This window comes from Ahaetulla prasina, chromosome 13 (assembly GCF_028640845.1).
Source record: "Ahaetulla prasina isolate Xishuangbanna chromosome 13, ASM2864084v1, whole genome shotgun sequence".
NCBI lineage: Eukaryota > Metazoa > Chordata > Lepidosauria > Squamata > Colubridae > Ahaetulla > Ahaetulla prasina.
The window spans coordinates 12,258,301-12,270,590 of NC_080551.1; the positions used below are offsets into that span (position 1 = coordinate 12,258,301).

General features: G+C 40.2%; 1 protein-coding gene across 1 annotated transcript in view; it reads left to right on the plus strand.

The window, feature by feature from the left end:
- AGBL1 (AGBL carboxypeptidase 1) overlaps nt 1-4,403 on the plus strand; it is a 471,358-nt gene extending 466,955 nt beyond the window's left edge. The window contains exon 23 of the mRNA XM_058156548.1: nt 186-4,403. Coding sequence (XP_058012531.1) covers nt 186-330 — 145 coding nt within the window. The 3' untranslated portion in view covers nt 331-4,403. The remainder of the gene's footprint in view (nt 1-185) is intronic.
- The last annotated feature ends 7,887 nt before the right edge of the window (nt 4,404-12,290 follow it).

Here is a 12,290-nt window from a genome sequence, read left to right on the forward strand (position 1 = left end):
AGTAAAACTAGGACTGTCTTTTGCTGTCTTTTACTTCATTATACTAATCTTCTCCTTATCCACTGAGCCTAGAATTTGCAATATGTGCTTGGATGCTTTACAAGATGAGACTGAATCTCCTTTTGCTCCCATCCCATTCAATCTTCTGTTTTCTTTCTCTCTGTGTGTGTGTGAATCTCTGGCAGAAGCAACAACAACTGCAGCTTGGAGACCGATGATGAACTTCCCTGCGGGGATGAAGTGGATTATAACACCGATAGCTGCTCTGATCAAGAAGCAGATTTTTTGGACATGGATAGAGAAATCCAAGAGTCTCCCTTAAGGGGTTGAAAGTATGAAATCAAAAACAGAGGCTGACAGAGGTGGATGGGAACTCTTTTCTCCCAGCTCTGAAGAAGACTTCTTTTTCTCACCAGTGAGCAGCCTGACCTCGACCCTGTCCCAGTAGTCTACTCTGGGGCTTCGGTAGAAGCAGAGAAGAGGACAGAACCCAGGAAAGAAGAAACAACTCATCACTTCTTCGGCTGCTTTACTAGTGACAACTATAGCTTGAGATACTTCGTTCCTGTTGCTCTTCAGAACAGATTCCCTCCCCCCTCTTTTTTTCCCCCCTTTCTTTTTCCTGTTAATATTGTGATGTCATGTAAGGAGAAGGTGGCAGAGGGCTTTGTTCTGTAATCAATTAGACCTCTGTGTTAAATACCTTCAAAATGTCCTTTGCCGAGATCGGAAAGTTTTTTTTTTGCAAGATGTGATTCTTGCAGCAGAAAGACTACTCGAGGATAGGTCAAAAGCTTGAAATCATTTCTTACCAGTTAGGGCCATGTTCTTCCTTGGCCAACTGCAAATTTTGCCAACAGCTAATGGGACGATAATGCTAAACAGCTGGAGGGGGGGAAAGTGTCAAGAGAGTATTTTGCAAAGAGGTTTTATTTTTATTTTTATGAGGAGTGGGAGGAAGGGAAACAGGTTCTTAGTCCTGTGTCTTCTTCACAGCAGATGCTCCATGATAAAACATGTAAAATGTTGATAAAAATGTTGATAAATTGTCTAGTTTAATGAAAAGAAGGACTAGGAGAGACATGATAGCAGTGTTCCAATATCTCAGGGGTTGCCACAAAGAAGAGGGAGTCAAACTATTCTCCAAAGCACCTGAGGGTAGAACAAGAAGCAATGGGTGGAAACTCATCAAGGAGAGAAGCAACTTAGAACTAAGGAGAAATTTCCTGACAGTTAGGACAATCAATAAGTGGAAGGACTTGCCTGCGGAAGTTGTGAATGTTCCAACACTGGAAATTTTTAAGAAAATGTTGGATAGCCATTTGTCTGAAATGGTGTAGAGTTTCCTGCCTGGGCAGGGGGTTGGACTAGAAGACCTCCAAGGTCCCTTCCAACTCTGTTATTATGTTATGTTATGTTATAACAAATACTTAGTTTCTGGGGTGAAATCTACTTACCTTCCTTACCGGTCCAGAAGTGCACGCACTGCATCACAGGTGAGCACATAACCTTCTGCGCATGCACAAAACCTTTTGCACATGCTCAGAAGGTAAAAACCAGGAAGTAATGAAACCTGGGCGGGTGGGTGGAGCTTTGCTCTGCCATTGCTACCAGATCGCCGAAATACCAGCCACGATGGCTACTGGATCTCACAATCCAGTCTGATCTGGGAGCATTTCACCCCTGCTTTGGTTGCAGAAAGTTCCCAGTTCCATCTCTGCCATTTTCTGATAAGGCTAGAAAAAGTCCTGGCTGGACAACAATCATATTTTTCTTTGTCTCAATGATTTGGGTTTTCATAGATGTTTGAGGTAAAATATAGATTGCAACTTTTTTGGCTTTTTCCTTGCCTTTTCTTTTCTGTAAAGAACTTCACTGCTCAACTGTCTGGTGGCTCAGACTGCTAAGACAGTCTGTTATTAACACAGCTGCTTGCAATTACTGCAGGTTCTAGTCCCACCAGGCCCAAGGTTGACTCAGCCTTCCATCCTTTATAAGGTAGGTAAAATGAGGACCCAGATTGTTGGGGGCAATAAGTTGACTTTGTATATAATATACAAATGGATGACGACTATTGCTTAACATAGTGTAAGCCGCCCTGAGTCTTCGGAGAAGGGCGGGATATAAATGCAAATTTAAAAAAAAAACATCTCCAGTTGGTTTAGAAAATACATAAACTCTCCCATTAAGATTCATGATGCTTTTCTTTAAGGTGAAACTCTCACTTCCGTTGTGTTACTCTGGTTTTTTTTTCATGGTGTTCTGTCAGGATTTGCAAGATATATCTGTAAGGCACAAAGAATCAGGACCACATGTTGAGTTCCAGTTAAGATGATTTAGTGCTCATGCCTATACACAAGAATCTAATCAACTAAGGTCAGCACTAAATTGGTGCGAGGTAAGAGTTAATGGAATTCAAGGGGATTCCATTGGTGGGTATGTAATGATGCCAGGCTGATTCCTCTCTTGACTCTGCCCCAAGGCTCTCCCTGTTCTTCTCCTATAACTGTGATGGCAAACCTATGGCACACATGCCAGAGGTGGCATGCAGAGCCCTCTCTGTGGGCATGTGCGGTGTCGCCAGCTGCTCTTCTGGTTTCTGGTATGCATGGCCTTCATGTGCGCCGGAGCACCAGAAACTTGAGGACCAGATGGTCGACGCACGCATGCAATGCCTAAAAGATTCATCATCACCATCCTATATATTTTTTAATTATTATTATTTATTTATTTATTTTGTCAAACACCACAATATATAAGCATGAAATAACCACACAAATTGAATACAACCAAAGGGAACATTAGGACAGGAACGGTAGGCACACTGGTGCTTGTATACACGCCCCTTACAGACCTCTTAGGAATGGGGTGAGGTCAACAGTAGACAGTCTTTGGTTAAAGTTTTGGGGATTTGGGGATGAGACCACAGAGTCAGGTAGTGCATTCCAGGCATTAACAGCTATGTTACTGAAGTCATATTTTCTACGATCAAGTTTGGAGCAGTTCACTTTAAGTTTAAATCTATTGTGTGCTCGTGTATTGTTGTGGTTGAAGCTGAAGTAGTCTTCGACAGGAAGGACATTGTAGCAGATGATTTTATGAGTTATGCTCAGGTCATGCCGAAGACGTGTAGTTCTAAATTTTCTAAATCCAGAATTTCAAGTCTAGTGGCATAAGGTATTTTGTTGTGATCAGAGGAGTGGAGGACTCTTCTTGTAAAATATTTCTGGACACACTCAATTGTGTGAACGTCTGAAATGGAGTGTGGGTTTCAGACAGGCAAGCTATAATCGAGAATTGGTCTAGCAAATGTTTTATATTCTCTGGTTAGTAGTGTAAACTTTCCAGAGAAGAACTACGCAAGATAATATCCCAGGGTCTGAGTCTGAAAAGGGAAGGATGGATAATAATGTTACAAGTTGAGGTAGACTACATTTTTTGCCAGCCCCTTGTCACACACACCTGACATAGTTTAGAACAGACCTTAAGCAGATACAATGAATGTATTTATTGCAGAGTATTAACAAGCCGTACGGATAACAAAATTTTGCATCAGACTGTACGTAGGAAACCTGATCTACAGATACGTTATTTTCCAAATCTGAATCTTGACCCTTTTCCTTTTTACACTTTGACTCAATAGTCATCTACCTGCTTGTTTCTCAGCCTTGAAGATCCCATGGTAACCAAATGCTTTTTGCCCTTAGGCATCTAAAAAGGAATTTAGAAGTGTTTGATTGTAAGTATAGATAGGTTTTGTCTTGGTCTCTGTGATTCCTGAGTGGCTGAGATTGCACCTGCTGGAAACGGTTAGGGTTAAAATTGAAAATGGTGCTGAGCACCAGCAATCAAGAGACAAGTTTCTTTGCTTGCGTTTATCCCTCCCCCTTCCCTCCCTTTCTTTGTCCCTCCATAAGGGCTTTTCCTGCTTACCAAGTTTTCTGTTTGTGGCTCACATTAAGGTATAAGTGGCACAGCCCAAAAGAATGTTTAAAGAAATATCATCATATTTCACCTAAACCGAAATTCAAAGGGGATTAGAGCATTAATCCATTTAGCCTGTTCTATCTGGAAATGGCTGTCTGAAGGATAAGGAACTTCCTCCCCCCCCCCCCCACACACTTTTTCTTTTTTTCTTTTAAGGATTGCATTCCCTTAAGCATCATCTCTGGAATTTATGTGCCAAGAGTTTGCAGAACCCGCATGAAAAGCAGCTAAAATGTTAGTGACTTTTTCTGTCTATATCTGTTGGGTGTACCATCAGATCTCTGTGCATACAAACCCATCTCCTTCTCCTTCTTATTCTTGAGTAACAATTTCCAGCAACACCATTGATGAGAGATGCTGAAGGGCCATAGTTTCCCACACCTACAGAGTCACAAGTTCTATAACGCCTGATTTCTTGAAGCTAAGCAGGTCCTTCCTCATTCATGCTTCAAAGACAGGATACCTGGGGACTTTGTGAACAATGCTGAGTTCCATAATGAAAGGAGGGTGGGAAATAAATTTAGTGAATATTCATTCACTAAATTTATTTTCCACCCTCCTTTCCTAGAAATTCCATAGGTTGGTTTCTGAAGGGTCCATTTAGGATTGGATGACTGCAGCTTGCAATTGTGGGCCATATAACTGCATGGACCATCACACGGGACTTTGCCATGAAATCAACTCAGGAATGCCCAGACTATCAGACGTATGATCAGATGCTTAGAAAGAGCATGATTTTCCTGAACTGTAATTGAAAGGGGGTGACTTGTTTTCAAGGGGCAACCTTTTCTGATCTGAAGTCTTTATGTGGGCAAACTGCAGAGATCCGGGAGTAAATAGTCACCTTACAAGGCTAAAATCCACCCCAAGTCAAAAATGGCTTTGCTTGCTATGTTTTCAATTGTTTGACACAAGGTTGAAATGTTGAAAATGCATTGCTACAGTATTTTACATTCTCCTCACCTTTCTTTTCAGTCAAGCAGGGCTTCCAAAGATATCTCACGGTTCAACATTGCCGCTCAATTTTACATCAACTTTTCTCAGGGGTGAGCTTCAAAAATTTTAGCAAGGGGTTCTCTGCCCGGTTGCTGGGTGGGTGTGGCCATGGTGGGCAGTGCCTAGTCATCCTCCTGCACTACAGCGGGAGGGAGGGGTTACCCTCCCCGGGCTCCAGCGGCTTTCCTCGAGCCTCCAGGAGGGTGAAAACAGCCTCCCCAGGCTCTGGAGGCCCTCTGGAAGCCTTCCCAAACTTCCGGTAGGCCCGTTTTTATTTATTTATTTATTTTATTTGTCACACAGTATATATAAGCATAAGCATGAAATAACAATACAATATATAAGCATATATATAAGCATAAGTATGTAATAACTATATTAATTGGATATAATGAAAGGAAACAATAGGACAGGAACGGTAGGCATGCTTGTGCTCTTATGCACGCCCGTTATTTTCACCTTCCTTGAGCCTCCACATGTGTCCTGCACTTACCTGCATCCAAAATGGGCCACGTGGGGACTCCTGGGAGGGGAGGGGAGGGGTGGGGTGGGCCAGTCCATCCAGGAGTGGGATTTGGGGGTTTTCCGAACTGCACAGAATCTTAGCTAGAGATTCTCCCAAACCCCTGTGAACCCCCAGCAGCTCACCCCTGGGTTTTCTAAACTTTACCTCCTTCCTGACTGCTGTCAGACTTTGTGTCATTGGGCCATTTGAAGAAGATGCATGAACTTCCAGCTTTTACTGTTTGGATTCCTTTTATTAAGAGTGATCCAGGCTAATACTGTTCCTTTTCCCATGTTAATAAGGCCAGGACTCAATGGCTGCTGCCTGCTGTGACCCAAAATCTCTGCCTCTTTGCTCTTTTTAATATATTCGCCATCCTGTGGCTGGCTAGGTATGTGGGAAGCAATAACCTTTTTGCAGCTGAAAGCTGTCGCCTTTGATGCCTTGCAGAGCTTTGGGTGAGTTTGAAGCCCAAAATAAATAATTAAGAAGGGAAAAGAGAAAAAGAGAAAGAGAGATGAAGAAGAAAAGGATGGGGAAAGGATAAGGGGATTGAGAGAGAGAGAGAGAGAGAGAGAGAGAGAGAGAGAGAGAGAGAGAGAGAGAGAGAGAATTCATATCTTTGATATGACCTTGAGAAATACACTGGTGCATTAGTGCTATAAGTTCCTGAGTCATTTTTTGATGTACAACTCAAACAACAACCACCATCTATTATTTTATTATAGTACTCCACTCCTCTGCTCGCAACAGAATACTTTATCGATAAGCTCGGTGTCTTAGCCACTGAGCCACCATGTCCTTTATGTCTCATCTAGGTTACTGTAAATGCTTTATTTGGGGCTGCCCTTGAAGTTTATTGGCACAAAATACAGATGCTTGCAGGCTAACAGGTAAGTGCCATGGAGCAAGGTAACACCTTTATTGGGATGGTGCACTGGCTATTGTTTGTGCGCAATTTTTAAGATGCTAGTTAGTCTAAGCCTAAATGGCTTAGATCCAGGATAATCGAGTTTGACATCTTTTCTGGAAGGGATCTACCCTTTCTGTTCAATTGGCAGAGGAATAGATTCCGTGAGGGTCACCTTCTGTCAACCTTGTAAGGTTAGTCCAGGAAAAAAGGACACTGCAAAGTACTAGGTCCTATTTTATTGTAAAGTTACATGAAGAAATTTTTGCAAATCTGAAAATACATCTCTTCCTAGGGAGGGTTCCTTCTGAGACATTTGGTACCCACCCATTCCTTCTGCGAATTCAGCTACCACTTGTCTGGCCACTGTCTCTGCAGCTCTTCCTGTTGTCTCCAAAAGGCATTCTCACATACCAACGCATTCGCTGCAAAAAAATTAAAAGAGATAAATTCAGGAGCAAGTGACTTGGGTGAAGTGTCCTATTTTTTGGAACATCCCAATGGCTCATAAGAATGTGGGGACCTATGGATTAGAGAGGGGCTGTGATGACTCAGTGGCTAAGATACTGAACTCATCGATCGAAAGGTTGGCAGTTCAGCGGTTCGAATCCCTAGTGCCGCATAACGGGATGAGCTCCTGTTACTTGTCCCAGCTTCTGCCAACCTAGCAGTTCGAAAGCACATAAAAAATGCAAGTAGAAAAATAGGGACCACCTTTGGTGGGAAGGTAACAGCGTTCCATGTGCCTTTGGCATTTAGTCATGCTGGCCACATGACCACGGAGACGTCTTCGGACAGCGCTGGCTCTTCGGCTTTGAAACGGAGATGAGCACCACCCCGTAGAGTCGAGAACAACTAGCACATGTGTTTGAGGGGAACCTTTACCTTTACCTTATGGATTGGAGAAGGATGTTCACCCATTCCATTCTCTGTTGAGGAGAGGCAATGTCAGGAGTTGCTGAAACAAAATCAATTGGTGGCTCAGTTGCAACCCTTGTATTCAATAGTTTTCTCCTGAGTTTTCTAACATGTGGTGTATTATCTTGTTCATCCTTTGGTAAAGAGCCAAAAGCACTGATGAGGCTGACTTCAGCTGGGCCTGGAAAAAGAACACCCCAACTTCTGAATTTTGTAGACACTTCGCATACCTGTAATTTCAGAAAGTCACAAAGACAGGCTCTTGATTACAGCATTTGGAATGTAGAACTGCAGCCTGCAATGCTTTATCCCCGAATTGTTTTTCTTTAATGATGATGTTTTAATGTTGTTTCATGACTAATTATGTTTTAATGTTTATTTATGTTACTTTTTTACTATAATTCTTTTAATTAGGCTGCACAGAGATTTGGGAACAAGGCAGGCTATAAATTGTGGTAAATAAATGTAGTGAAGATAGAGATGTATCTATGTGAAAGAGACAGAAGAAAAAAAAAGAGAGAGAGAATGCAGTAGATTAACTAAAAGTGGCAAAGAGTTGCTGCCCGTGCAATCTGTTTCCAGCACTTGGCTGCCAAACACTGCTGACACAGAGAGACATTAAGGTAAGGGAGTAAATATATAAGGTAAGGTAAAGCATTTACCCAAATTTTCACCCCCTTTTAGGTAGGGAAAAGGTGCGTCTTATACTCTGAAAAATACGGTATTTTGCCTTCTTCCCAAGCATTTTACTTATGGCTGTGTCAGGTGCAAGGAATCAGGACCATGCATAAGTTTGCAGCATAGAAGACATATTCAAGCCTCTACACAAGAATTTGGTCAATTAAAGTTCAACAATAAATTGGCACCAGACAAGAGTCAACGGAATTCAGCAGAGATTGGACTTGGAGTGCTTGTGGGAACACAACAATTCTAAGCTGATGACATGCTTAACTCCACCCTTCAGCTCTGTCTGGTCTTCTACAGGTTGAATTTCATATCTCATATCTGGATTATTTATTGGCAAATACTTTAGTATGGTTAAGAAATTCTCAGGATTTGGTTGAGCAGGTTGAAATATTGTGCCCCCCCCCATTCCATGAATATTCTCATTCCATGAATGAGAAAATCGTGACATCTAACTGGAACAGTCTTACTACAAAAAACCAGAAACATGGAGATTTATGTCCTTTAGAGATAACAGGTTTGGGCTAAAATATGATTTAAATTATAAAACAATTATATATTTCCCCCTCAGGAAGTTATTAGATCATGCTATGCCAGAAAGATATGCTTCAGAATAATCTAAAATATATTCCATTCTGAAGATATTTAAAATTGATCAGTTTGAGAAAGGAATTGATAGTTTGCCAGCTCTCAGATAATACCCTGTACAGTTGTCTTTTGTAACAGGGGTCTCCAACCTTGGTCCCTTTAAGACTTGTGGACTTCAACTCCCAGAAGAACTCTGGGAGTTGAAGTCCACAAGTCTTAAAGGGACCAAGGTTGGAGACCCCTGTTTTATAAGGTAGCTCCTTATATTAAAGGAATGTAAAAGTTTCAGGCTAAGGTTGAGTTAGTTTTATTATAACTATAAAACTGAGATAGGCTGAGGTTTTTTTTGCTTCTTCATAGCCTAAGCTTCTAAAAAATTCAAGTGGAATGGAAACGAATTTGACAATTAATATTTCTCCTAATAACCCAGGGTGGCCAGGGTGATCATTTGATGAGACCTAATATGAAATGGTAGCTTCTTCACACAGAGATCTCTGTTAATTCCAGTTTTCTCTATTTCTTCTTTTCTAACACTTCTTTTTTGTTGTTGTTAATATATGAGAATTGTACGTTCATACACTTTTTTCCCTTTTAATTTCCCATGTTTTTCTTCCTCTTGTGTTTTTCATGGTTGGTGTTCTACATACATCCCCTTTTCTTCCTCTCATTCACAAACACACATAAAGGGGAAAGTGTGTGTTTGTGAGAGAGAGAGAGAGAGAGAGAAAGAGAGAATGAATGAATGAATGAATGAATGAATGAATGAATGAATGAATGAATTGTAGAACAATTCCCTCATTGAAAAGAGGGTTCAGTATTTCAAGTATTTCAAGATTGGATAAACAGATAAAACAGATTCTCATTCAAGTTAGTTATTCTAACTTAAGTTAGTTTAAACATAATGCCAGGTTTTAATTCATTAGTTAAATGAGTTAAATTAGTTTAATTCATTAGTTAAAACCTAATGATAGTGATCCTTCCAGTACTTCAGATTTCCCAGAACACTTTCATTCCATTGACCCTTAAGAACCAAAAAATAAAAATAAAAATGGATGCAGGGAAAAGAAATGGTGAGGATTAAAGGCTGAAATTCCAGGCAACTGAGGAATTTGCAAATGGTTAGAAAGTTTAGAACAGAACAGAACAGAACAGAACAGAACAGAACAGAACAGAACAGAATAGAATAGATTTTTTTTATTGGCTAAGTGTGATTGGACACACAAGGAATTTGCCTTTGGTGCATATGCTCTCAGTGTACATAAAAGAAAAGATACGTTCATCAAGAATCATAAGGTACAACACTCAACGGTAGTCATAGGGTACAAATAAGCAATCAGGAAACAATCAATATCAATATAAATTGTAAGGATACAAGCAGTTCTCATCAAATCCACTCTGATAGAAATGCTGGCCTCTGTTGCCAAATTTAGAAGATACAGTTATCCCCAGAATGTTTAACAGCATAATCACCTTTCATAATATCTGTTACCTCAGAAAAGAAAAGAAAAGAAAAAAGAGTACAGCTCTTATTCATTATCACAAATGCACTGAAATTCACGCAGTAGTTTTTGAGAGCTGGGTATTCAAATCCTTGGTCTGCAGCTGATAAAAATGTCGCTTTCACTTTTCTTTCATTTTCTCTTTCACTTGGTTATCATGTGTCTTTTTTTAAAAAAAAAAAAATCTCAACATCCCATTTGTGAAGGAAGGTGCAAATGAAAGTACATTCTTATCAGAGCTAATCAGCCGAAGGAAATTTTCATCCATCTCTAATTTTCTATTCTGTCTCCCTACTAGAGGGAATATTCAGAGACGGTATCTGTTGCAAAATACATTTGTATCATTAAAAAAATATCCTTCTTGGCTCTTGATTTAATCAGTTTTAAATACATGCAGGATTAAGCAGTCAGTCAGCCATGGAATGGAAGGAAGCGTAAACAGCGAATCTGAACTGAGCAGCAGACAGATTTGGCACTGAGAGGAAAAGGCTTGAAACATGTTGGATTTTTTTCCCCCTTAATAGGAGATCACTGATGATCTTAGGATGCTCAAGTCTGTCAAGAAATGTTGTATTTCAGAGCTGCTTTTGGGGTGTCGTTGATCAAAGCTGTTGAGACCTTGGCAAAAATGCAGAGACAGCAACTAAGATGATTAACGGCATGGAGACTAAAACATACGAAGAACGGTTGCAGGAATTGGATATGTCTAGTCTAGAGGAAAGAAGAATTGGGAGAGGCACGATAGACGTGTTCCAGTATTTGAGGGGCTGCCACAAAGAAGAGAGGAGTCAACCTATTCTCCAAAGAACCAGAAGGCAAGACAACAAACAATGGATGGAAACTAATGAAGGAGAGGAGAGGAGAGGAGAGGAGAGGAGAGGAGAGGAGAGGAGAGGAGAGAAGAGAAGAGAAGAGAAGAGAAGAGAAGAGAAGAGAAGAGAAGAGAAGAGAAGAGAAGAGAAGAGAAGAGAATTATTTATTGGCCAAGTGTGATTGGACACACAAGGACTTTGTCTCCAGTGCATAAGCTCAATGTAGATAAAAGAAAAGATACGTTCATCAGGAATCATAAGGTACAATGCTTAATGATAGTCATAGGGTACAAATAAGCAAGCAGGAAACAATATCAATATAAATCATAAGGATACCAGCAACAAAGTTACAGTCATACAGTCATAAGTGGAAGGAGATGGGTGATGGGAATGATGAGAAACCTAGAACTAAGGAGAAATTCCCTGACATTAAGAACAACCAACCAGTGGAATGGCTTGGGCAGGGGGGGTTGGACTAGAAGACCTCCAAGGTCCCTTCCAGCTCTGTTCTGATTGATTGATTGATTGATTGATTGATTGAACTGAACAGCAGTCAGATTTGACACTCTCAGGAAAAGACTATAAACTTTTTTCCTCTTAAAAGAGGATTGCTGACATTCTTAGGATGCTCAATTCTGTCAAGGAATGTTATATTTTAGAGCTGTTCTGCGGGTCCTGTTGACATTTACCACCTAAACAGATCGACGTATCATTCTATTTCACTCCACTTTGCAGAGCCTTTCAGAAGTTGTTGAAGAGAACATTTTGCCTTTCAGGATCGTCTTCTTATCTATAGTATGAAGAATGCTTAATCAGAAAATGTATGTAACTGACTCAGCAAGTTAAATAAAAAGAATTACTCATTTCTAACCATGATTGAGTCATAACAGAGGCCTCACTTATTCCACTTTTACAGTTGGATTGATTTAATTGCCAGTTCTCCCAGTCATGCTTCAAAATTTCTCACTCTTCTAATGGATGGTACCTGATATAAGAATAGCCTGTCAAATATGGGGGAGAAAATGTTTATGCTCATCTTCTTAAATCCCTCCTTTGAGAATCTAAGTTGAGTTTCCAACCTCAACTGAGAATTAATAAATGTAAAATGCTATCTGTTCTCAGGAATCACACCTAGTTGAGATCCCATGCTCAAAAACATGCTAGCTGTATAAAGTCTATTTATAGTAGTAGTAGTAGTAGTAGTAGTAGTAGTAGTAGTAGTAGTAGTAGTAGTAGTTAGTAGTAGTAATAATAATAATAATAATAATAATAATAATAATAATAATAATAATAATAATAATAATAATAATATTTTAATTTGTATACCGCCCTTCTCCCAAAGGACTCAGGGCTGTTTACAGCCAGAATAAAATACAACAACAACACATACA